The following is a 26,713-nucleotide window of genomic DNA, read 5'->3' on the forward strand; positions in this document are numbered from 1 at the left end:
CATGTGTTAAAAAAATCCAAGGCAGATCTGGATGATAGAATTTTAGAAACAATATTGTTTATTGGTGATGAAGGTGCCAGTGGAGCAGGGATAATACAGCAGGTAGGAAATGATTGCTCTTCCCTGGAACGGGGCCATTGATTTGTCTTAAGGTTTGGGTTGATACTGCATCAAAAAATGACTGGAAGCTTGAGAAAGGAGCTGAAAGGTAACTTGCAGTTTGAAAGCAGTGTTGCTAATTTCCAAAATGTTCTACAGATTTGTACTTAAAACAGAGGTTAAAATTATAGGTAGTGAAAACTTGTGTTTATAGCAAGTAAATTTATCTCAGTATGTAAAGGATATTACAGAGTTGGATTTAGCACATGAGGGGCTGTGTAGTGCCCAAAATGGCTGATGGAATTAAGGAAGACAATATGGAAATACGGGTGGAGATGGATTTTATAAGAGTGCTTTGCAGTGATGTACCTGAGGGATATTTGCAGACCTCAGCTGTTGTAAATGAAACTGCTCTTCGTAAACATTTGAACATCTTCAGATTAATTTTGGTTTAATACTGGCTCCACAGATGGTCTCCCATAATTTTGTTTCGTGGGGGATGAAAGCAACAAACTGCACTGACTCCTTAATCCTTTAACCCTGCTGAATTCTAGCAAACACTTCTGTGTTATCAGTGCTTTTCTTTTTGGCTCAGTGATTTATAACTTCCCTGGAAATCAGTGTGTGGCATTGGTGGATCTCTGCCCCTCTGGAATTAAAATTATGTTTTAATTATGAACAAATTATGGTTTTGACCATCTCATCCTTTTAAACACGAAAATAGGGTCTAGAAGTTCAAGCTTCTGAACTTCATATATGATTTTGTTCTTCCCTCTCACTAAATGTCATGCAACCAGCAAAAGTGATGGCAGTGAAGTAACACATTAAAAACCGAGACTCCTAAAAGTGGGACAGAACTAATTTTTCTAGCAACTTGGGGAGGTCTGGTATAAAGTAGTTTGTCTCCAAGTTGGCAGCCAGCAGAGCTCATGCTTTAGTCTAAGCCAGGCATTTAAAGCTCTAATATTACAAGTGGAAATCACAGGAGTGTTTATTTAAAAACCAAGAAAGATCAGACAACCAGAGATGAAGAGCCACGTATGTTTTCAATTATTCCTTCTCAAAATTAAATGTATTACTTCCAATTAATAGCAGGTTGGCTCTTTGTCCTTTTCATATTTTGGTGGGGTCCAAAAATAACAGTAAGTTGTGCCATCACGTACTTTTTTAGCAAACCAACCAACCAACCAAAATACTGTGGGTTTTTGGTTTTTTTTTTTTTTTTTAAATAAAATTAGCAACCTATGTTATATATGATATATATTTAAAAGTATTAATTAGGTTGTTTTGCACTTGTCTTAAATCAGGAGTTAATGCCTCAGTCTCAGTTTTGTAGCTGTGGTAAGAACAACAACACTGGTACTTCTGATGGCACAGCAATTTTCATCATTTCCTGGAATGCTTTAAAAACTGCAACTTTCTAAAAGTGAAAAATGGGCCTTTTCATGCAGAGGACTATGTTACTGCATCCCTGTGAAAAGCAAGGCAAGGTGGCAGAAAGGTGTATTGCGTATTTTTTCTGTCCTTAAGATAAAATATGATAAATGGGAGTATTTTTGCGTTCTGCATCCACTCTTGATTAATGTCATTTAAAGTCATTATTACTTTCTATCCCCCTCATCACTGGTGTCCCATCCTCAGAGACACCCAATCCAAAGGCTGGTTGCCACATTTTTGTGGGCAGATGCTCCTGGACTGCATCCCCTGATCTTGGCACTGCACAAATCCCTTGGCTTTGCCCTGAAATCCTGCCTGGTGCACTTGGACCTTTCTTTCCCTTTTCATGTTTCTGGGACAAGGAAGGAGGGAAAGGACAACTGAAGCAGAATTTGTAGGGATTTCCAATGGCACCAAGTGAAAGATGGAGGTTGGCCAAGAGTTGATCTGAAGGGTGTCCTTACAGGTGGAGAAGGGAAAGAAGGTCCATAATTCTTGAACCAAGCAGAATTTATGCCATTTTTTTTGCATATTTCTCATTGGGTGAATTTGAGAGCTTTGTATGAGGAAATTAAATAAAAGTGCCCAGGAACCAAAACCATGTCAGAGAGGAAATGAAGCACGGTACATGTGAAAGATGATTTTGCTGTGAGTTAAATGTTTAGAAAGACAAAAGGTTCAAAATGCAGGAAAAGGTTAACAATAATGAACTTAGTCGTGTATTAAGAGATGTAGTTTAAAAGTGCAAATTTTGTCCTAAAATAAACCTGCATTGATTTTTGTACTGATCTCAACCTCACCAAAATGTGAATTTGCTGACAGAGCTCATGAGCGATGACAGTGGAATTTTTTTCCCCTTATTTCACATCTTGAAGATCAGAACTTCCCCAGTAAGCGAAATAATTCTGCCAATTTTTCTTTAAGCTTCACAGTCAACTTATGAATCCTGGAGTCTCTCTGTTGCAATTGGATCAGTATCACAGAATTTGAAGAGGAGGATGTTGTGAAAACTGCCCTACTGAAATTGTATCATACCTTGAGTGCAGTAAAACAACTCCGAGCTGGACTAAATCATCACCCACGGAGAGCTGCAGAAAGCAGCCACGCAGGTCAAACCCCATAAAAATAATGAGGTGATCAAACCCCTGTAGAAAACCCAGTTCAGGAGTTACTTAGTCACCAACTTGGCCTGTTTGGCCAAAATATGCACTTTTAAATTGTCAGCTTTAAACCTGCACCACGCTTTGGGCAGGCATGAAGAGGAATGATCTCTGATAATCACTTTGGTGCGAGTCCTGGCTCCCTGATTTGCTGTAGCAGTTGATGGGAGAAGCCCGTCCTGCTGCAGTGGCCGCTGCGTACCCAGCACTCACAGAACTCTCTTAAGGAACGAAGACAAAACCTCGCAGGGATTTTGCTACCAGCGGTTATTTTGGCAGCAGCTGATGAGTGCATATTTGAAGTTCCATTTCTCAAAAGTCCCGTGTCTCATGATCTGGCCCCCGTGCAGTCAGAACCCCGACAGCTGGCCGGCAGATCGCAATCACACCGAGGCGGAGCTGTTCGGGATGCCGTGGAACGGAGCGCTGGAAACAACCGTGTGTGTGGGTGTTGAGCAGCCGGGGAGTGCCTGCAATGCTACACAGACAGGTCCAGGATGCCGGAGTATTTTCCTCATGTGAAGCGGCTCATTATCTGGAAAAGGCATTAAGTAAAATTCACAAAAGTAAGAGCTGGCTGGAAGTCAAAGGAGGGGCCTCTTCATATGCAGAGGAAACAACAAGCATTCCTGGAGGAGAGTTGCAGGCTTATTTATGCTACCTGCAAAGATCAGCCAGTCTTTCAGGGGGATTAATGATGTGGTATTTGAGTGGATTGATTCCAGCCTTCAGTTGCTATTCTCTTTTTACATGCAATCCTTCAGATAACAGTTCTTGTTTGTATTTATTGGTTCATTCAGCTCCTTTTTCTGTTGACTGAAGAAGTGAGCTGAAAGTTCCTAAATTAAACTGCAATGATTGATATAGTACTGTATTTCTATGCGCTTGCCTTTTCTTTTTCCTTTTCCACTTGGCCACTTCCCAGACAAATTCTTCATTAAAACATTAAAGTTGTCTTGAACTGATTGTTTAAGGGTGTCCTCTCATGTTGGTTAAAAGGGATAGGAAAGGGATGTGAGTCTTCTCTCTGCTGCCTTTTCCCAACATCTCTGTCCTTTAGCAGGTGTCCAAAAGCACTGAAAACTCCCAAACCAAATGTTCAGCTATTTCTTGCCTGGAACATCTTTTGTAAAGCCTCACTGAGGTCTCTGGACTTCAACAGCCACTTTTATCCAAAATAAATTAGAGCAGCAGATAAACTTCTTATCAAATTAGGAAGTAAAACCAGTAGAGTCTGCTTCAAAGAAATCTAAGATAATCAACAAGAAATAGAACAAAAACAAAACCAGGCATTAAAACACAGCTGGAATCTTTGTAAAAGGAATAAAGAAAGCCTTTCACGTCAAACCTGTACACTGAGGAATGATTTACAGAATGAGATCACATTTTTATTGGATTAGCACCACAAATCTAGAGAAGAGCAAGGACCAGAAGATAGGAAAAAAACAATAAATGTTTGGCCAGTTTGGAAACTGTCACCGGCAGCAAGGGACAAGTTAAGTAAAGGCAATCAAAAAACAAGTGAAAACAGAAATTTGGATTTGAAATGCAATTCTCCTGGAGAACAGCACTGGACCAAACATTGATAAGGTTTTTGTTTCCCCCTCTAAAGCAAGAAGAGCTCTGTGGTCAGGCTGTCCATCCATCAACCTGACAGCCCTATCTTCATAATTTGAACCTGCTGCCAACTTCAAGGAGGTTTGACAAGGAGGTCAAGTGAAAATATGTGTAGCTGAGAGTCAGCCACATGCTGTGCTGCCTCTTAGCTGACAGATGGAGAGCTGGACAGTGAAAGGGAAAATTGGGAGTGGAAGGTGCATAGGACCTTACACAGGACAGAGAGATGAGTACACAAGGTCACATCAAAGCTGCTTGGGTAGTGGCCAATGTTGTCAAAGAAAGGCTGAAGCCAGAAGGCAAATGCGTTGCAACATTTCCACAACACCCACCCTTCCCTCCCCAAAATCAGACCGTCCTAGCTCAAATCTATCAACTGCCATATGAGAGGCAAAAAAAAAAAAAAAAAAAGTACTTTGTGGAACGTTTGTTGGTTCATTCCAGTATCACTGTGAAGAATAATAAGGATTTTAAAGAAAAAAAAGTTGGCAACAGAGGAACTCGCAACTGGGATTTGGACCTCACGTTAAAATCTGTGAAAGGAGGCCAAAGATTTTCTAAGGGTTTGTGGACTTCACATGATTTCCTTGTAGTTTTATCCAACAGAAAAGGAAGCACCTGGTAATGTGGAAGACAAAAGCCACTCTCCGCAAGCCACATGGTTTTGTATGCCAAAAATTTGTGTTGAAAAAGACTTGCATTTGCTCCTGACAATTTTTTGCATCGCAAAAATAAGTGTGAGGCTGCCTTTTTGGAAAAAAGAAAGAAAAACAAAATAAGTCAATAATGCAAAAGTTAATGGAAGCACATTTTTATTGGGGGGAAAAAAAAACATAGAAGGAGTTTCTGTGATTAGAAGGCAGGCCAGGAAGGAGGCTTCTAAATTCCTGGGGAAGATCCTATGTAGGAAGATTTGGATGTGGTGGAAATAGAGTAAAATTTAGGGGTGAAAAGGTTAGTTTCCAGGTGTCCCTGTCCACAGCAGCCGGGGAAGGGGGGGGTGGGGGGGGAGGTGGTGGAATTGGATAGTCTTTAAGGTCCTTTCCAACCCAAAGCATTACATGGGTTTTTTTGTTCGTTTCTTGCCAGGCCAGTGCTCAAGTCCCTGTTAATAATATACAGTACAACCTGTGCACAAAACGGTGGCCGCAGGCTGAAGTGTGTTCACCGCAAACACGAGGGCAAAAGGTGCTTGCCTTAGGCGGTGGTGGCAGCAAGAAGTGTAAGCAAATTCGTTAGCAGATATTACTAACTGTGAAATGTATTTTGGGCGGTGAACGACAGCGCTGTCAGGGTAAGGAAGACCCGTGAGGGCCGTGAGGGCGGCGGCGCCATGAGGCGGCGGCGCCATGAGGCGGCGGCGCCATGAGGCGGCGGCGCCATGAGGCGGCGGCGCCATGAGGCGGCGGCGCCATGAGGCGGCGGCGCCATGAGGCGGCGGCGCCATGAGGCGGCGGCATCACAGGCCGGGCAGCGGGAGCGCCCCGGGGCCCGCCTGGCTCCGGCCTCGCTGCCAAACCCGAAACCGCTTAAAAACAAACTGTCCCCGTGTCGCTGGTGCTGAGACACAGACACGGGAGCGTCGGCTCTGCCCGCCCCTGCGCTCCCTTCGCTCTGAGGCCGCTCCGTGCCCGGCTCGGCCCTGTGGGAGCTGCGAGCGAGCGGCTGAGCAGCCTCGTCTTTGTTTCTCTCTGAGCACTGGGAGGATAGTCAAAGGTTTTTGATTTTTGGTTTTCTGTTTGTTTTTCTTTTTCAGTTCAGTAAGTGCTTTGGGCTTATCTGGTAAAATCACCAACCCCCCCCCCCACCTTCCACTAGACCAGGTTGCTCAGAGCCCCATCCAGCCTGGCCTTGAACACTTCCAGGGCTGGGACATTCACAGCTGCTCTGGGGAACCTGTGCCAGGGCCTCATTAAGTCACCCCAAAGCCTTCTCTTTTCCAAGCTCAACAATCGCAATTCACTCAGACTTTCACCATAGCAGAGATGCTCCATCCTTCTAATCAACTTGGTGACCTCCTCTGGACTCACTCCAATAGATCCATGTTCTTGGAGGCAGCCCTGCAGATGAGGTCTCACCAAAGTAGAGCAGAAGGGAAGAATCCTCCCCTGCTGCCCACACTGCTTTGAATGCAGCCCAGGACACAGCTGGTTTCTGGGCTGCAAGTGCACATTGCCAGCTCACGTCCAGCCTCTCACCCACCAGCACCCCCCTGTTCTTAAATAATTTTGGGTCGTGTTCTTCAGGAGGCAGACTAGTGTGTATTCCTCCTCTGTCTCTGTAGCTGAACACATGTAGAACAGTGACCTTTGTAACAAGGAGGGACAAAATCCAGAGTGAAGAAAGTATGACAGGCAAGAAGGAGAACTGATAAATCCTAGAAGAAGCTTGAAAGGGAAAGGATAGGTCCAATGTGATCTTACAAAGTGGAAGCAGCAGTTTTTTGAATGAAATGTAAATGGACATGAATATTTTGAGATGGAAGTGGTTTGACAAAATTGAGTTGATGTACAGGAAGTGTTATGAAGTTATTGAGATAGGTTGACTATATGTTCTCTGGTAAAAATAAATACATCCTGAGACCCAAGTGTATACAAAGGCCTAATTAGGATTATCAGTGTGGAGTTATGGTCATAGTTAGTGTTTAAGTGACATCTCTGTGTTCTTTTTCAAAAGCAATGACAGGGTGAGACACAGCAGCTGAGACAGCCACGTGCTCAGACCTTCTGGCCTTGCCGTGAACTTCCCAGCCCACTGGCTGCTGGCCCTGAGACATCACAGCACATTTGGTGTCACCTCTGTGCTCTCTCTGATGCCACCACCCTCTCATGCCACCCTCACATTCCATTTCCCAACCCTCTGGCTGCCAGGCAATGGACTTATGACATCACAGTGTGTGAGGAACAACAACTGAGGCCACCACACTCCCACTGCACAGACCCTGTGGGTGCCGGTGGGGGATCGCAGCTCCTCAGGCAGCACTGCAATGCTCCGCACAGGGCTCTCCCTGCTGCTGGGGCTCTCCCTGCTCCAGGGGCTCTGGGCAGCATCGCCCCTCCCCGGCTCCCCCAGGGCCGGCAGCCGTCCCATCAGGGTCTCTGCCCGGGTGGATGTGCCTGCCCAGGCCCTGCAGCAGCCGGGAGCTGGCGCTGGCACGGGCAGTGCCGGCCTGTGGCCCCTGCTGCTGCTCGGCTGCAGCTGCTCGGCCCTGTCCCTGCTGGTGGCTGCGCTTTGGCTCGGATGCCGCCTCTGGAGGAAAGCCAAGAGGCCACGGAGGGAGGTGAGGGATGGGGCCAGGACACACCACGGCCTGGGGCTGCAATGTGTAGGGTGAGGACTGACAGCCCCTGTGGAGAGCAAAGCCTGGGCAGGCACCGAGGGCCCTCTGCCCCAGCCCTGCACCCAAGGCCAGAGGCAGAGCTGGGCTCAGCCTCCTTCCTCCCAGGAGGAACCGAGGATGGGCTGAGCCACGAGGGCCCCAGGACAGAGCCTGCATGAGACCTGCTCCAGGCACCCTGCCCAGCCAGGCCCCAGGAGAGCCCAAGCCCAGCCGGAGGGGTCTCAGCCCCGAGGCCCCTCTGCCCCTTCCATCGTGCTCCCTGCCCTGTGTCTCCCAGGAGAAGGGCCGGACACCCTCGGCGTGGCCAAGGACCTGCTGCCTGGCCGAAGGCTCCCCCCTCAGCGACGAGGGGATCGGCCGGCAGAGGGAAAGCCCCGTGTCCATCATGAGCTACCTGAGGCACCTGCGGCGCCGCTGCCTGCTCCGGGACGTGCTCCAGAGGGGAGGGAACGGCAAAGACTTGGATGAAGAGGCGGCACTTTTCTCTGACTGAGGAACGAACACCTGACGGGCAAATGGAGCAGTATACTGCAAGATACATTTGTTATTTATCATTTATAATTATTAAAATTATTTATTGAAAGCATAGTTTTTATAAGTAGTGAATGAAATTGTTGTCAGAGAAGTAGCACAGAAATTTAATTTGCAAAAATTCCCTTCAAAGATGTAGTTTGGCTGAAGCAGGTGATTTCCTGACAGCTTGTTTGCAGAGAATGATTTGATAACTGTCCACTGTTGCAGGAACTAATGTAACAACTACATGCTGGGCTCACTTCTAGGGAAACAAAAATGGGGAGGAGTTGAAATCAGTTTCGTCTAGAGGGGTCGGGATAATATTTTATATAAATTATATCCTATCACTTCTCACGCTGGAGCTTTAGCAAGAGATCAAGGAAATCTCTTTAGTGAATTCTGCAAGAAGAGAGCAACCTTGTCTTGATCTTATAAAAGTTTTAGACTTTCAACTCTAAAAGGCTGAGCTTTGCAAATGAAAATTTGAGGTGTCAGTTAAGATAAATGTACTCTACAATATAAGTAAATCCCTAAGGACATTTGGACTCATTTCACACTCCTACAAGGAAGAGGAGCAGGAGCCGGAGGTGTGAAGGCACTTTGGGAGCTGTGGTCAGTGTGTGATGGGATAACGAAGCGTTTCACTGGTTCCCAGGACTGATGGTAATGATCATCTGAGAAGGTATCAGAGAAATGGGGTTCAGATACATTTGCCCTTTATCCTAGGAAGGCAGCCTTAGGAAATCATGTTGAGTCTCCTTTACAGCAAATTGTCATAAATCAATAGGAATTTAGGATTTCTCTAGCAGCACACAATACTCAAATGCCCATTGAAGCAGGAAGATGTAAAATACCTGATAGTTGCGAGAATTTTCTGACAGGTCTACTATGAAATATATTTATTTACAATTAGTAAGTTTAGTTTTGAGCAGCTACCAGAAGTCATATGCATGTATACAATAGGAGATAGGTGTATATGTATATTGCACATTGATATGATATGTATGTATAATGATATGGTATATATGTATATTGCATATTTATATATTTATATATTACATATTGTATTATATATGTATGTTATGATATATATTGCATATTTATGTTGCATGATACATATGATATATATATGCATACTGTTATTATATACATGTGCATTAATATGACATATGTAAATTATATATTATCTATATGTACATTGCATATATATATGTATACTTTGAGATATATATTGATATGATATATATGGATATGGATATATATGGATATTGGTGTGATATGTATGGATATTGATATATATGGATATGGATATATGTATGGATATGGATATATATGGATACTTATATGGATATTGATATTACATATATGGATATTGATATATATGGATAGGGATATATATGGATATTGGTGTGATATATATGGATATTGATATATATGTGTATTGGTATGATATATATGGATGTTAAGATTACATATATGGATGTTGATGTACACGGATATTGACGTATATGGATACTGATATTACATATATGGATATTGACGTATAAGGATATTGATATTACATATACGGATATGGGTATATATATATTGTTTTGGGGCGCACGGAAACAAAACCCGAGGCCGCTTTCCACCTCCCTGAGGCACGAAACACCCGCGTGGGACCGGGTTGGTTTGTCCGGAGATTGATCCCGGCGCTGCCGCTGCTGACGGAGCGAGGGCGGTCCCGGTGGCGGCGCCATCCCCGCGCTGCCGGGCCCCGCCCTGGCCGCGCCATTCGCCCCCCGGGCCGCCGATCAGCGGGGCCGCCCTTTCCGGCCGCCGGGCGCGGCTCGCCCAATGGTGGCGGGGCGTGGGCGGGCCGCCTCATGCTCACCGGGGCAACCAGCGCACGGATGGCGGCGGCGCAGGGTGAGAGAGCGAGTGAGGAGGGGAGGGAAGGAAGGAGCGCAGGGCCGCAGGGACGCGGGGCCGCCCCGGCCCGCCCCGCCGCTCCCGCCTGCCCCGCCGGGGCCTCCCCCGCGCGCTCGTGCTCGTGCTCGTGCTCGTGCTCGTGCGGTCCGCGCTCCGGGGGCGGCGGGGGCTGCCCGCGCGTGACGTCACGGTCCGGGACACGCGGGATGTGCCCGGCCCGGAGCTCCTCCCGCCGGGGGACACCCGCGGGGGCTCGCGTTCGGGATCCAGAGTTACCTCGGCAGCGCCGCAAGGGGCTTGGGGGTGCTTTGGTAAAATCTCCTTGGTTCGCGTCCTTCGGTGTGTTCCGCCAGCGCCCCGGTAGCTGGGCAGGTGCTGAGCGGTGACCTGTGTAGAACGGAGTGGGGAAACTGTGAAAGTATGACAGCCAGGAGGGAGCACCGATAAATCCTAGAAGCAGCTTGAAAGGGAAAGGATGGGTCCAGAAGGAGCTGGAAAGGGAAAGGATGAGTCCAATGTGATCTTACAAAGTGGAAGCAGCAGTTTTTTGAATGTAATGTAAGTGGGCACGAAGAATATTTTGGGATGGAAGTAGTTGAGGTGACGTGCAGGAAGTGTTATGAGCTGAAGGGACTTGTTGAGATAGGTTGGTATATGTTGTCTGGTAAAAACAGACCCATCATCAGACTCATGTATGCAAAAGCTCAAACCTCTCTCCCAGGAGTTCTTTCTGATGTTACTTGTGTGAAATTAATCTCCTAAAGTCAGTGTCTAATTAGGGCTTTCAGCCTGCAGTTCTGCTGTTAGTAAGTCTTTAAGACACATCTCCATCTTTGTTTTCAAACCCATCATCATTACTTTCCTTACCACCAAATTATTTCCCCCATTTTTACTACAGTATGAATTCCTTACTTGTTCCTGTCACTTTACTGGAGTCTGTGCCAGGGAGAAGTTTGTAGGAAACAGACTTACTGCCTGTAGCAATGGTTGCTGGAGCTTTCTTCACTATTATTAGCAAAAAGGAAGTAAATACAGTGCTTAGTACTTTCATTTTAGCACTGAGGTTTGTTCAGGAGAACATTACAACTGGATGTAGTCCATAAATGCTTTTTTCTTTCTGTAAAGCCTTTAATGGTAGTCTTCAATTTTGTATCAGTTCATATATAATTGTAACAATAACTTCATATCTGACTAAGAAATGTAAATTTATAAATGTATGAAGATACCTGTGTGTGTTTAGCATTTAAGAAGAAATGAGGGTAAATAAATAACTTCCTCCAAAGCTGTGCTCATTCTTGTTATCAAAAGGATAGTTGTGGTAAACCAGCCTGTTTGTTCCGTGCCAGTGCTAGACATTGTTTGCATAGTTTTGGTTCTTTCGATGGGGTGGTGTTTAATTACTGGAGGAAGCTGTAGAGCATTTGCAAAGTCAGTGGTTTAAGTCTTATGCATTCAGACATCTCATTTTTTCCACTCCTGTTCACTTTCCAGTGTTCTTGGGTTACGAAGCCCTTTTCGAGGTGGTGGCAGTGATGCACATCATCATGGAGTACAAAGTTATGGAGCCATAGAATTGTTTGGCTTGGGAGGGACCCTAAAGTTCATCCAATTCTTAATATATAATGTATTTCAGTATGTTTTAGAGGTTTTCTCCACTCATGCATTAACACTGCATGTATTTTCACTCCCTGAATTAATTCAACACGTAGAATATCCCTGATTTTTTTTTTTTTTTTTTACCTGCAGAACTAGACAAATGGTTTTGTGTCAGGATTAACGTGTGTTAGCCTGTGGGTCAGAGGAGCAGTAAATACAGCGAGTTTGTTTGGTATTTATGATAAATACATCACTCTGCATTTGAACTTCCTTGTTTGATGTACTGGGAAATGCTGACAATGTTTCAAGTAGCTTTCTATAAACATTACCTTCTGTACACATCTTAAGGGTGAAGATCAAACCCAAATACAGTTAATAAATTATCTGAGCTTGACTTAAGCATGTTGTAGTTCACTAGTAATCATGGTGGCTCTACTTACCTGGGCAAACATTATTTCACTGCTCTGGGCTTATTTGGCTTTGCTTTAGAAAGACTTTGCCACTAAAAAAAAGTTAATTTCTCTGTTTCTTTTCCTGCTGCAAATTAGTGGGGAATTATAAAAGTATAGAAGGAGTTCATTATAAATATATAAAATAAACAGCTATTCCCTGCAAAAGAAAGGAAAAGGTATGGCATTTTAGAGGGTTGCTCATGTGCTAATTAGACATGATGGGAGGAGAAACAAGTTGTATTGTTGATTGAAAGGACACCATGGAAAGCAAAACTAACATTAACAATTCCTTCCAGTGTCTGGGAAGATCATTAGGTTCAGGTTATATTGTAGCAAAAAGTTTGCTTTGAGCTTAAAACATGGAGTTGGATTATTTGAAGTTTCATTAATGCTTTTAGCTAGGGAAGAGGCAGAACTTCTTTCAAGAGCCACAATGTGTGTTCCCAACCTCTCCTCCAAAAGCTCTTTCCTGAGGTTATTTGTGTGAAACCCACCTCTTGAAATCAGTGTCTAACATCCCCGTGTGATTTGTTTTTAGGATGATTCCCCTCCAGGGTTTATTTTTGCATGGAAGTGTGCTCCTTGCTGGTAGAAGATGGTGATCCCAATGTATGACCATGGAGAAGGGGATAAGCTCAGTAGAAGTGTTACCTTCCAAATCATCTCAGGTTACGGCTGTAAAAGTGGTGGTCAAAGAGCCCGAAGCAAAGCAGACCCAAAGAGGGAAACGAGTGGGATTTGTGCTTGTCCACGCAGGTAAGATGTGGAAACCGAGCAGCTGGAATGAAAACAGTGCATGCTTTGATATCAAACCACATGTCAGCACAAATTTTATGGTGTCTTTGGACCACTGATGTGTTCATGAAGTGACATTAACTTTGTGTGCGAGTCTACTCGGAAGTTGCATAGGAAACTGTTAACCAAACTGTAGCTGTTTGGGTGTTCTGCATGGTATTTTTTTTTTCTCCTTGACAAAGAAAACCTCTGAATTTAAATGGTTATAAAACATCAAATTCTGCAGTTGTCTGCTAAGCTTGGGAAACCTACAAAGCGAAAGAGATCTTTCGGTGTGTTTCTTTACCCTACAGAAAATCAAACATAGCTGTTTCATTAAATTTTTTGTTTTCTGTCCTACTAGTCCTTGAGGACAATCTGCTTCAGAGTCTCTGAAACCTCTTTAGGCTGTTGACTTTTTTTTTACCCTTTTGAAATTTTTCTTTCAAGTCTAATTTTTGATTTTATTTAATTTTTTATCATCTTTAAATGAATTGCTGTTTATTGTTTCCACGTGTCCTCTGCTCATATCTGATGCAAAAATGATGTGTTAGTGTTTCTTGCTCATAATTTCTTTTCTAATAGGTTCTTTCTTTAATGCTATTAATCCTGCAAATATTAGTGATGCTTGTATCTGTATATTTGTTTTTACCATATGTGTGATGACATGAGGTGAAACTGAGCAAGGTAATGCCTAAAATATTTGAAAAACCAACATGCTACTTGCTTTATAAAATCATTAAGGTAAGGAAAAACAACAAAACTTTGAAGAATTTTATTCTGGGTTGATATTTGATGACCTTGGTATTCTATTTTAAGAGCAGATAGAAGTGTTCAATATATTGTAGTGTTATTTAGTGTAGTGTAGTTAGTTATGTAATGTTATAGTGTTCAATTTATTGGTAGTGTTAATTTATTAGAGTTTCTCAAAACTAATATTTCTAACAGTGAGAAAAGTGAGGTTGAGATAAATGCAAGCACATTTTTAAGTTCAAAAACCAGTAAAAGAGAAGTGGAATTTCAGTGTGCCAGTCATGGCAGTTGTCTTTCTGATGCTGCATTTAGTCAAACAGTGGGCGTTGATAAGTTTTTCAGGCATGGAATTAGTGGCAGTGGCTACAAAATAGGGCAGGATGGTTTGATGCAATGGGATAGACATGAAGACTGAAAATCAGATGAAAAATTTGTAGGATCTCTATTTCAGGCAACTCTCCTGGTTCTAAAGCAGGGGTAACAAGCTCTAAAAAATGCAGCGTGAACATGAGAAGATGAGCAGAATGATAATTGCAGACTTGCACATCAGTGCTGAAAGGAAAATTGGAGTTTGACGTAAAACCAAGGGTTTTAAGTAAAATAATAAATAAAAAAGCCATGCTGGAAATAGTCCAAGAATGAGTGATACTGAAAGTATAACTCCCAAAGTGTTTATAGGAAGAGGTTGTTCGATGCTGAGGTTTATACCTGTGTGTTTCTGGATATATCCTGTATTTTACTGGGTGTGCTGGAGTCAGTGTTGGAATGCATAAAGTTGTCCATCATGGGTACAAAAGGGAAATGCCAGTGTAATCCAGAATAAGGAAGGCTGTACCTGCCTGTGTCTTAAATCTCTCTGTGAACTGTAAGGCTGCAGTTTGACAGGTAATACAACATTTTTACCTTTTTCCTTTAATTTTAGGTGCAGGTTATCATTCCGAATCCAAAGCTAAAGAGTACAAGCATGTGTGCAAAAGGGCCTGTCAGAAGGTATGTCCTACAGCTTCCTGCAGTATTCCTGAGCCTGTGGTAATTCTGGAGCTAAATACGGTGTCTGTGTTTTGTTTTCATCCATGTCCACTCTTCTGGGAATTCATTTCAACTCCAGCATCCAAGGTTGCTCCATAAATGCAGGAGTTCTTAGAATTACGTTCTTCTTGATAGCTCTTGACATCTTAATAGGAAAGGAGGTAGAAACGGGAAAAACAAAACAAACAAACAAAAAAATCAAAGCTGGAAAGGGAGAAATGACAAGACTTCCATTTCTATTGAAGCTAATATTTTTTAATCTCTTCCAAGAATTTAGCTTTGGAACTGGCAAAGCCCTGCATGTACTACGTGTTGAATGAGTAGCTGGAAGACCTCTCTCCAAAATTTTTAATGTCTTTTGCTTTCTCCAGGGAGCAGGAGCTGGGAGCTTGGCAGACTCTTTAGAGGAGTCTCAGAACTGGCCTCTGATAATTATCACTTTGTATTACAGTTCTGTTGCTCAATCCTAATACCAATCTCATTTTGTAATGGGAAGCCTCACAAATCACCCAGACTTAGCATTGGCTTCGTTAAAGTTGTGCATTAGCCCTGGTGAAAGTCATTTTCCAGCTAATTATGTGAGAAAATGCTGTTGAATTTAAGTGTAATTTGAAATTGTGTGTGGCTCCTTAAACTGAGTGGCCAACATAAATAACTCCTGTGAAGAACAAACAGTTGCAGGTCTTGCAGCTGCAGATGAAGCCATGGTTGTTTCCTGGGGTTCCCTGAGGGAACTTGACTGTCAGGTCTTGTCCAAAATGGATCTAATAAATGCTATTAGGTTCTAAGAGTTCATTGCTGTGTGTGTCTGTAATTTGAAGGTAACATTGTCTTCTTTGATTTGTTTGTGTGTTTTGGCTTTTAGATGAGCTCTTAAATTCTGTTCAGTTTGACTGTAATTGCAATAAATGGTAGTAGAAATTTTTGTTGAACCTTGAAAAGAAAATTTGAAACTTGTTGACTGAAGCATCAGGTGTTTGAGGACTTGTATATAATATAAAAAGTGATTTTGATATAAATTTGACCATGCAGGAATCTGTTATTTAATGCAATGTCTCAGTGTCAGGGTACTAAAATCCAGCTTTCAGATCTGCCCTCGCATGGTTCATCCTGACTTATTTCCAGTGCCTCTTGTTTTCATGCCCTCTTACATTTTAAACTAATTTGGTGAAGATTTTGTTTTGTAAAAGACTGGGAAAAGGGGTCAGTCACAGAATATCAGAATTTCTTAATCATCAGCTGAAAATTCTGTTTTACAGGCAATTGAAAAGCTCCAGGCTGGTGCTCTTGCCACAGATGCAGTGACTGCAGCACTTATAGAATTAGAGGTATGAGTTTCTGCCTAGTAGTAAATAAGTCTCATGGGTGCATTGCCAGGTTTTTCTGTAGGAAGGTGTTAAGTGGGAAATTTACTGACATTTCCATTTTTGTGCTGCACTAATTTTATATTGTTGCTTTTCCACTGTGTTTTGAAGTAAATGTATTTAAATAATTTCTAAAAATGGAAACTGAATTAAAGTTGTATGGTTGGTGCAATTTGGTTGTCGTCTTAGGTAGTCTTTACCCTTCAAGACTAAATGCAGTCATTAAAGAATTATTGAACACTTTGTAGGGAACTTTATTTCTGACTTACTGAGCTACAGATGGACAGTTCTGGCTCTGCTTCTTAGAGAGGGGGGAAAAAAAATCATCCTACTGCTTCTGATTTTAATGGCAAAATATGTGCAGAGGAGTAGGACAAGGAATGCTTTTATTTCAAAATGGCACTTGTTAATTAAGATAGAAAGTCTTGATGAGCAGCTGTTTGGGAGGTTTTTGGCCAAGTGTCTTTTTGGAGTGGTGAGGTTTTTATGGCATCTGACTGCAGTGAAGGAAGGTCCCAGTGAAATAATGTGGAAGTGAGTAAAGATAAACATTTCTGGGATATAAATAGGGCAGTTTGGTTATTGTCCCAGGTCCACTAAACCCTCAGGACAGTAATGATGGAAACAGGTATTCCTCTTCTGTAAGCAGTAATTGCTTCTTCCCCTCCAACTTTATTAGCAAAGGGGAGGAAGGCAAGGTAAGCGTTGCGCTGTAAAAACGATTTCCTGGGTTTGGAATTCCTGGTGGTATTCCAAGAGGATTAGCAGTGGATTTGCTTACACATGTGCTGGGGAAGTGTTCATGAGTGTCCTTGGTGGGGCTGCTGTGAGGCAGGCAGTGAGTGCACGCTTTAATACGTGCTGGACACGCCGAGTGGGAGCCGGAGCTGCAGTCACAGCGCTCCCTTGGGAGGGTCTTGGCTTCCAGCACCACTGCTGGGCTGCACTGAGCTGTTCAAACCTGCCTTGCATGTCTTACCTTCCACATGAGAAAATAACCCAGTGGAAACAGGGATCCCTCCAGTGGAATGACTGCCAGTGCACTTCCCTAAGCTGACTGAGGCTGCTGTTGCTCCACAAGGCTGTTTTGTGCGTCAGCTCCCTCCTCGGTGGAAAACAAAAATAAAAGCCCGCTTTGTGTTGCGATTTTATCGTGTTCCTGAGCTACACAGAAGAAAATGTATTTTAAGAAGCTTAACCCAACAGTTCTGTATCTCTTTGCAGCTGTGCCTGGGGTAAATGTTTTACCTGTTTTTGTTATCCCCAGGAGACTTTTCTTTTACTTTAGTAGATTTAAATACTCTGAAGTGACATCTGTGGAAGAAGTTACAGCTTTAAGATGAAATTAAAAACTTTTTATGAAATTACTGCAATCAGAAACCTTTTTCTTCTTACCTGTCTTGCTACTATTGTTCTGATGCCTGCCGTCACTCCTGTTTCTGGTTTTATAATTGTCTTTGGTAATATTGTTATGTGTACTGTTGCACATACCCTATTTTTTTTTTCTTTTTAAGATTAAATGTTATTTTGTTCAGGTTGTATTGCTGTCATCAATGTAATTATTTGCTTTCATTTATTCATTGATTTATGTAACTTCTTAATTGGAGGTTGTTCTGTCTGTTACTAGAATAGAGAATATTGAGTTTGGGATTTGGGCTTCTTTTAATTTAAAGCAGTTATGCAGTTACATCGAGGAAAAATCAAATTTATGCTCAAAACACTGTGATTTGCAGTGGCAGTCTTTTGGATCTGGTATGGGAAACCTCTAAATGAGCAGCTTCCAAAATATGTAAAGGTTGGTATCTACTCACCTCATTCTGAACATCACCTCCAGACATCTCTTGTCATATCTGGAGCTGCATCTTCTGGTTTAGTTCTGGTGGTTTTTCTGCTGCTCTCTGGAGAACAAGTCAACAAAGCACACGGAATAGTTTTCCTCATCAACTACAAAATTGTACTGGTAAAAATACAGGTTTATGTCGATGAGCTATCACTCCCTTTTGTTTGTGCTTTAGCATTTTGTGTTGGTAAATACGTAAGAGAAAACCTGCACGAAGCAGTGTTTGTTTACTTGTGTCCCTGTAATACAGACTGAGATACAGAACAACAAAAGTTTGCATAACCTGATAACAGATTCCATGGTAAAGTACTGCCTGTAACTTCTTGATCTTTTGGTTTCTGTGGAACACATTGCTGTGAGTTGATCTGAAATATTTAATCACTCTCACAGTTCTCTCAGGCTTTGAACGCTGCGTTCCAAAAATTTGTAGCCTTTGCAAGGCACGAATGTATTTGTGTGAAAGTCTCACAGAAGATGAATTTCTTTCCTCAGTTCCGCTCAATTACACAACCCCCATTACACAGAATCTCAGCTAATCCAAGAGGCATCACTTCAAAGACTCGTTGGGGCTCAAGATTTGCTCTTGATCTTTTATGAGCAAGCTGACAGTTTGCTTGTGGTGCTGTGTTTTGTTTTATTTTTTCAGGCTCCAAGTGGAGAAGGAACAGCCTTTCTCTGTTGGACTGTGTGAATCTCAAGTGAAGGGGTTTTCTGTGATTGAGATGATATTGCTGATAGTTAACCAGAGAAAAGGTGCATTCCTCTTGCAGAGTAACAAGACTGACCCATAATACTCTTAAAATAACTGGGCTGTTCTTCGTAAGCATCAGCTGCATCTGATAAGTTGATTCAAGGCTGGTAATGTTTACCAGTTTGTGAACTTTGCCGTTGCAAAGAAACAGTGGAACATTTTACCTCTTTCAGCTTCTGGCAGTAAAATGGGTCAAGTAAAATGGACAAGGTACTTCTTGAGACTCATCTTTTACACTGTGTGCTTCTACTAAGATACTATTGCAGTACCATTGATTTTTGCAGTCTTGCTGTCGGCCACCATATGAAGTCTGAGCTCCTCTTGAAACACAAAGGGATTATTTGGGCAGCTTTTCTGTCTCCCTCCACACACCCCCTGCTTGAAACGTGCTGTTTTCAGCAAAACCACGTGCTGATTTACCTGTACGTGTGGCTATGAGAAAAATGTCCAATTTCAAGCTTTTCTTTGACTATTGAACACTTCACAAAGTACTGACCAGGTACTGGAGACAGGAACTGGTTGTAAAGAATGAAGAAGATTTCAAACTGTTCCCTAAATTTAGTGTAATCCTTTATTAATGTATGTGTAGGTCACTTGTTCCTTTATCTGACTTCAGCAGAATGTTCTTTATGAACATAATTTAAATTGGAAATTAATATAATCACTGGGGAAACGGGTGTCATGTTTTGGGTTTCTTGCTGCTGGAATTGCTCAGTTTATTTTGCATTTTTTTTGTTATTGTGGATCAATGCAAAGGTTATTCTGTACCTGTTGTATTCAAGCAGTGGGTTCGTGTGACCATCAACAAGATTTTGCAGCGAAAGAACTTGTTTGGTGCTTTATTTCTTATTTTTCTTGTGATTAAGATTTCTGAGTATACAATCTTAGTCCCAAGGACTTCTCTTTCAAGAAACGGCCTTGTTGCATTAATGCAGCCACCAAAGATGAACTTTTAATGGGTAATCAACTGGAAGTTGTTGATACTGGTTAAAAACAATACTATGATGTTTTGCAGCAGAGTGGCTGACAGTAATGTGTGACAAAAGTCTTCTTTAAAAACATTTTAGCTGGCCTAATTGAAAGGGACGTGGCTCATCCACGTAGAATATTGATTGTTGGCACTGAACTCCCACAGAAAAATAAATTTTAAAGTTCTAGTGTACAGAAATAAATGCCTGTAGACTTTGAATTTGCTTTTAAAGTTGCAAATAAACCAGGGCCAAAACTGTATCAGAGATGGATGGAATGTTCTTTAAAGTCCAGTGAAAACAGAGCATTTTAACTATTTGCTGAGATGTAAGTGTTAGAGTTGAGTAACTCCTTTGAACATTCCAGCTTTGACTGCAACTGGAAACTTCAGGATGCCTGTGTTTGCTGCCAGAACATTTATAAATGCATCTTGAAGTAAAAAGGATTCTAAAATTAAAAACGATACCCTCGGTAGCTTGAGAGTTTTTGCAAGATGAGTAACTTGGGAAAATGAAACTCCTGTTACACATCTTAAAGCCTCCTGTTACCTACTTTGCTACAGCTTTACATGGCAAGTTAGGGATGCTTCGTGGGGGAATAATTGCTAGGTATTTTAATATTTTTCAAATAAATTGAAGGCTTATGTTTTGTTAAAACGCTTTGAATAAGTTACTTGTTTGCCTTTTCTCTCTTCCTCCTTTTCTGTGGTAGCAGGGCTTGCTGTTAACATGTGAAGCTGATGCTTGGGCTGCTAACTCCACTTTTTCAGCCTCCTCGGAAATACAAAGGCTGATCACTGCTTGTGGTTTGAAATAAAAGTATATTCCTGAAGATACCTTTTGTATTAAACCTTTTTCTCCTCTCCCATCCTCCCTCCTCTTGGACACATGCTTTGGTTAGTTCTTCCCCATTTTATGGGAGGCAGTTCTTGCTGAGAGACTTCTTCAGGTAGCTCAGTTGTTTCTTCCCTCTTTGAAAGCATCCATGCTTCTCTTTTAATGTTTCTGTACTCCTTGAAGGTTTTGAATTTTCATTTCAAAATACACCTTAATTTTCATAAGTTCATAAGTTGTATTCCTCTATTTGTATATCAGAGTTTTGACATCTTTTGGTCAGACTTTGCAGAGATTCATATTTTCAAAAAGAAACTTGTATTTGCGTGGTGTATTTCATGTCCTTGCCTATTCACAGAAGTAGGTGTGAACTTGTTTCCATTTTTCTAAAGGTTTTTTCCTACCTCGTTTCAAAGGCTTTTATCTCACCTCAGAGACACTCAGGTAGATATCAGAAATTCCAGGGGTTCACACCCAGTTCCTGCACTTTTAAAGCTGTTTTCAGATTGCCTTTCAGATGTGTGAAGTTAGACACCACCTTCCTCTGAGCAATTCTGAGACTGTCTTGAGTGCAGTCTGACTGTAAAGCTAAGTGAAACTCCACAGAAATTTTGAACAGGTGCTTGGAATTTGGTTTTGTTTCTTTTTACTGGAGAAGTTACATGTGCTGTTACTGATTGCACTGGTAAGATTCCTTCTGAGTCCTAATATGAGAATTATGCCACCAAAGAGACATCTGCAGTTTGGTGTAGACTTGTTATTTATTAAAATTTCTGTAGCATTCTGGTAAATAATCTGTAGGGAGAAACAGTTGGCATTCCTTTTTGTCTCAAGATTCCCTGAGTAAAGTATTTCTTGGTGTTGTGCCAGTGAAGGTGCTGTGCCAAAACCTGAAGCACATCTCGATCTTGAGACATGAAGTGAACTAGTACCATTCAAGATCCTCTATTTTTTTTCCCTACTCTCTTTTGATTATTACCTTTATCAGCTGGTAGAGAGCTTTGTGTCTTGACTGCAGCAGGTTCTGGGCAGTGTTACCAGGACTTATCCTCTGATGGGTCCTTCTTATTCCTGTTATTTGTCCATGGCATCTGCTCTAAAATAACAGCTCTCTCTGCTTTGGGGCAGTGACAAACCTGTGGAGCACAAAACTCTTCCCCTTACTGACGTTCCTGGGTACAACACCCTGAGTGAATGTCTTTGGAACAGAACGTTAGAGGTTTGTCTCCAGCTCACAGGTCTTTGCACTCTGGTTACCCAGGGGCCAGCAGCTTGGACAAGCACTGTTCATCCTGAGCATTCCTGGTTTTACTGGATCCTCCAAGTACCTTTCACCATTCATTTTCAATTCCTTCCACCACTTCTCTGCTCCTTTTTATCTAAACTTCACCAACTTAATATTCTTCGTAGTTGTTGAGCCTGGGGAGCAATCAAGTCAGTTAAGCCAGTGGCTACTCTGACTTTTCTGCATTTTCTAGGCCATCTTTTTTCTTTTTTTTTTAAAACATATTCTCCCCCTCCCCTTTTTAGGCAAAGTTATTTCTGCCACACTTAACTGCAAATGTTTCATTATCCTAAAATCTTTTCAAATTTATTCATTTGCCGTGAGGCTTAGCTGTCAAAATGAACAACAGAATGAATATACGCAGTGAATTGGAAGAAATGTTGTGGATTAAAATAGGATGGGGTAAAGTGGGATAAAATCTTGTGCTTCAGAAGGAAAAAGCAGAAAATAAAGGAGTTTCATGATTATGTATTAATCATCTATCATGTACTCATGATTCTACAGGAAAGTAGCATTTTGGTGACTCAAACACTAAGAGATCTTTAAATGTCTCTGTAAATTAGAATCAACATCTTACCAAAGAGATCTTGAATTTACTCACTTCTTGTTCATTTGAAAGTTAACAGAAGCCAGCTGACATCAGATTTATTTTTCATTTCTCTGCACTCCTCTCTCTTTTGTTTCTTTGAATTCACTGCGAATCAGGAGGTACAAAACCAAGCCAGTTCCCTTAACCCTTAAGACAGAACTTGGAGCTGTTTCCAGTGATTTGTTTCCTGATTCAGCCTTTATTACATGCACTGGAGAAGTATGACCATCTCATTTCACTGCCTTGTTCACATGTGGTCTGGACAACTCTTTGTCACATCCTGTACACTGGTTGTAATTTTAACATATGAAAACTGAAAGGCTGCGGCGTCTCTGAAATTGCACTGTTTGGCTGCTGGCTTTCTTTGCCCTGTATCCCTTTTGTGCTTGCATCCAGAAAGAGGGGATTACACTGAGCTGGGGGATTATATTCAGCTGCCAGTGAGACTCCTGAAATGTGCTACTTGGGAATTTTGTGGTTTTAAAGTCCTGGGGATGCTCCGATGAAACGGGTGGGTGAAAATGGGGTGTGATTCTAGCATAGGGAACTTGTATTGTTTGAGAACCTTGGGTTTGTTAAAAGCCACAGAAGGTGCTAATAAAAAAGAGGAGTTAGGTTTGTGATGCTGTTAAATGTTGTTCCATGACCACAGTAGTGACTGTCCTTATGCTGATGGTCAAATAAAAATTTTACAGAGTGACTTAGTTAGTGATGTCATTTCTTCACTTGTGCTTGCAGAGCTGCAGTCATAGCTTAGAATGTTCAGAAAAACATGCATGTCCAGTTCTGTTTTGCAGCAGTGTCATCCTTGAGAGGCTCCAAGGTACACTGTGGTCTGTGCAGTGACTGTTAGATGAATTAATTAATTAATATAATGTTGATTGATTGTAACGCTTTTTGCTTGAATAGAAATGATCATAGATTGCTGGGTGATTGGTTTTTATATTACTGTGTTATTACACCCTTTAGAGGGTGAGAGGTATCCATTGTAGTAATTTCAGATGCTCTGTTCTAATTGCCCTTGTTTTTGTTGTGAAAGATCAAACTGCTGAAATAAGAAAATGCCCTGCACCGAGATCAGCGTTGTCAGATCAATTATAGAGAGGTTTTGATTTGTCTGGTCTGTTATGGATCTTGTCTTACAATGATTTGTTCTTATTTTTAGGATTCTCCTTTCACAAATGCAGGATTGGGATCGAACCTAAACCTTCTGGGTGAGATAGAATGCGATGCCAGTATAATGGATGGAAAGTCATTAAATTTTGGAGCAGTTGGAGCCCTGAGTGGTATGTTAACTATGTATCACAAAGCTAACTGCTGATTTAGGTGCAAAGATCAATTTTGTTCTTTTTTTTGTTACTACTCTGGAGGAGGGGACAGGTTGTAAATTCTACCCTGTTTAAATAAATCCTAGCCTTTTAGAAAGTGGAGAGGCATTCCTGCTCCCTGAAATGCTGGTTTGGGTTAATTTGCTTTGTGTAATATGTTGTCTTATTAGTTCACTGAGAATCCTTTGGTGCAGAGCACTTTTCTGTGACACCACACAGTATTCACAGGGGGGCTGAGTTTGCTCAGATGAATTTGTAGAATGATAACTTCGTAGTAAAATTCGATTGTTAAAAAATATTACAGGCATTTAGATTAGGCTTTGTGTTTGTCTCAGCCTTCTCAAAGAAGTTACTGGTATATAATTCAATCATTTATTTGCATATGGGACTTATTTAATCTGAGAACTAGTGTGTTTCTCTTTTTTTGTCTAGTTTTAGCTTTCAGTACAAAACAAATATAGATATACAGTCCCAAATAGGGATTGCTGAGGTTTTGCTGTAAGTACATGAACAGTCTTAGCTGTTACTTTTGAATAGCTTTTCTGACAAGTTTTCAAGCTTTGTTCTTTATCCTAGAATAGTTCTAAACTGTGGTAATAGCTTCCTCATGTAGATATAAATCTAAAATAAATAGTAAAATTAAGTGTTTCAAGGCCTGTTTGTTAAAAAAAAATGTATCCTTCCAACCATGGGGAAGGAGGAAATGAGGAAGTGAGAGAAAGCTAAGCCTGAATCCTATAATCCCTGTTCTGGCCTTATAGGTCCAAATGCAAACTCTTTCCATCTTGAGAAATTAATGCCCATAAAACATCTTCAGCCTTTAGAATACAGTAGATTTAACTTGAGATTTCTGTGGTGGGAGATCACTCCTACTATTTCAATATGATTCTTTCTTTTTTTTTTAAAATAAATGTGGGGGAGGTGTTGACTAGAAGGCTTTGTCACTGCTGACAGGACGTGAGGGAAAAACTGAGAAAGGAGGTACTACACTGAAACGTAACATAAGGTGTCTCTTAATGGCTTGACAAACCCTTGGAAATGAAAAGAATCTGCCTTCCATTGCCAAAATGAACACTGCAGTGCTCTGTGGAAAAATATTTTAATGTTTTGTTCCCGTTTTTTGCTAACTTTTCAGGAATCAAGAATCCAGTTTCGGTTGCAAATAGATTGTTGTGTGAAGGGCAGAAGGGAAAACTCTCTGCTGGCAGAATTCCACCTTGGTAATTGCTTTGTTCTGCTTGACTTTTCTTTGGTCTTTGGTCTCCATGCATGCAATATTTGAAGGTTTTATCTTCCCCCAGGATGGCTGGTGCTGTTTTACATACCAGCCTTTAAAAAGGAGATAAGCTCTGTGCTCTGATCGTGAAACATCTTGGGCACCCGGTGAAGTTGTGGGTAGAAGGAAGTATTGGGAATAGAGGGCAACATCACTTTGTGATAGTTTCTGTCTGTATCATTATTTGCAGTTGTAATACTCAATCCTTACGTTTGCTACTGTAGCATTTTGAAAAATCCCAAAATACGTCCAGGTGAAAGGGAAATTCTACCACTTTTGCCTCTGTCTACCTTTAAAAAAAGGAACAACGTTTTTAACAAGTATAAAAAATAGTCCTACTTTACTGCCTTTGTGGCTTTGTTTTGTAGCTATAGTGTGGAAATGTGCATTGTTTAGTGACTTCCTCTTATTTTAAAGGCAGGTTTAATAGTATTTACAACAAGAATGGAAACAAGCACTCTCTTACTGAGATGAGTGTGATACTTAGGTGGAAGAGGTAACTATTAAATGCATAATAACTTTAAATAATTATTGCATCATTTTGGGAAGAATCCAAGGAATGTCAGAACTGATTGCTCTTAAAACCACCTTATTCTCATTAGCAGTTTAAATTGACAGGTAGAGAAGTTGAATAATTCATTCATATTAATTCACTGTTGTTGTCTGTCACCTGTGGCAGAACTTGCTGCCTTTTTTTCTAACTGATGGTCAGTATTTGCCGAAGTATTAAACTAGCATTTTGGTATTTTAAAATATGTATATTTAGAATCACAAATTTTGCTTTCCTTACTTGTGTTGCTCTGTAAAATTAGCCAGGTAGTTCATAGCTGGGTGGTGAGGAAGAGCACGATTTCAGTGGTCTCTTATGCTGCAGAAGAAGTTCACAGATCAAAAGCAGCCAGCCTGAAACCAAACCATTAACAGACAGATTTTGCACCTGAAACTCTGTTCTTTAACGGAGAAAGCAAAGAGTAGCTGCAGAGAGGTTTAGTAAGGAATAGGAACTTTAATTTCAATCGCTGTTAACTCATTTCTTTAGCTGTCAGAAGAAAGTGAGGTTTACCTGAATTAAATTAGTGTGTCAAATTGGGTGAGTGTTTTGGTGTCCCAGAACTAGTACTGAAGTCACTACAGGAACAGGCACTTGGGATTGTTCTACCTGTAACATCACAGCATTCCAGAATTACTGTCAGGAAGAGCACTTGGGCATTTTAGCATGTTTACTGTGACCTTATGACCTCATTTATGCTGCTGTAGTTTTAAAAAGTACCTGACTGGAAAAAAACACCTACACCTACATAGGTTGTGCTTTGGACTTGCTTTGTACACACGGGGTATCCCAAATTCAGATGACACAGCTCGTGGTCCCTGAAGGAGGTGGCTGTGGATGATTTCACGCCTCACCTTTCTGACAGGGCTTGGTGTCACACGTTGTTTTGGGAGTGCAATACATTCCTGCCCAGGCTGGGAACACATGCAGTTAAATGACAAGAGAGCAGCCGTGTTTTGGCATTCCTAGCAAGTGTCAGGATTTTTTTTTGTTATTTATTTTTTTTATTTGGGAAGATGTGCAATTTTCATCTTCTTTGTCGTTGGCAAATAATGTACTGGGGAGTCCTCCAGATGCTGTTTGTTAAAGAAACCTGTGGTAGAGACTGTTCCTGTAGCATGATCTAAGCTGGCTGAATGATTTCTGGCACGTGACCACACAAGAAAACTTCAGGAGCTGTGAGATTAGTGAAAGTGGGATTATGGAGGTTTTTCTCTATAAAAGAACTCATGAAGTCAGTTTGCTTG

General features: G+C 41.6%; 1 protein-coding gene across 4 annotated transcripts in view; it reads left to right on the plus strand.

Moving 5' to 3' along the window:
* The first annotated feature begins 9,801 nt into the window (after positions 1-9,801).
* Positions 9,802-26,713, plus strand: part of TASP1 (taspase 1) — a 76,655-nt gene continuing 59,743 nt past the window's right edge. Inside the window, exons 1-6 of one of the 4 annotated variants that reach the window (XM_050315307.1) lie at positions 9,802-10,074; positions 12,664-12,881; positions 14,575-14,642; positions 15,941-16,009; positions 23,478-23,598; positions 24,776-24,860. In XM_050315307.1, the coding sequence (XP_050171264.1) occupies positions 12,737-12,881; positions 14,575-14,642; positions 15,941-16,009; positions 23,478-23,598; positions 24,776-24,860 (488 nt within the window). In that variant the 5' untranslated portion in view covers positions 9,802-10,074; positions 12,664-12,736. Of the gene's footprint in view, positions 10,075-10,370; positions 10,389-12,663; positions 12,882-14,574; positions 14,643-15,940; positions 16,010-23,477; positions 23,599-24,775; positions 24,861-26,713 lie in introns of those variants that run through there. The other 3 variants (XM_050315305.1, XM_050315306.1, XM_050315308.1) reach the window with 3 other exon arrangements.

The sequence above is a fragment of the Myiozetetes cayanensis genome, unplaced genomic scaffold (assembly GCF_022539395.1).
Source record: "Myiozetetes cayanensis isolate MyiCay16 unplaced genomic scaffold, myiCay2020 scf2-11, whole genome shotgun sequence".
Classification (NCBI taxonomy): Eukaryota; Metazoa; Chordata; class Aves; order Passeriformes; family Tyrannidae; genus Myiozetetes; species Myiozetetes cayanensis.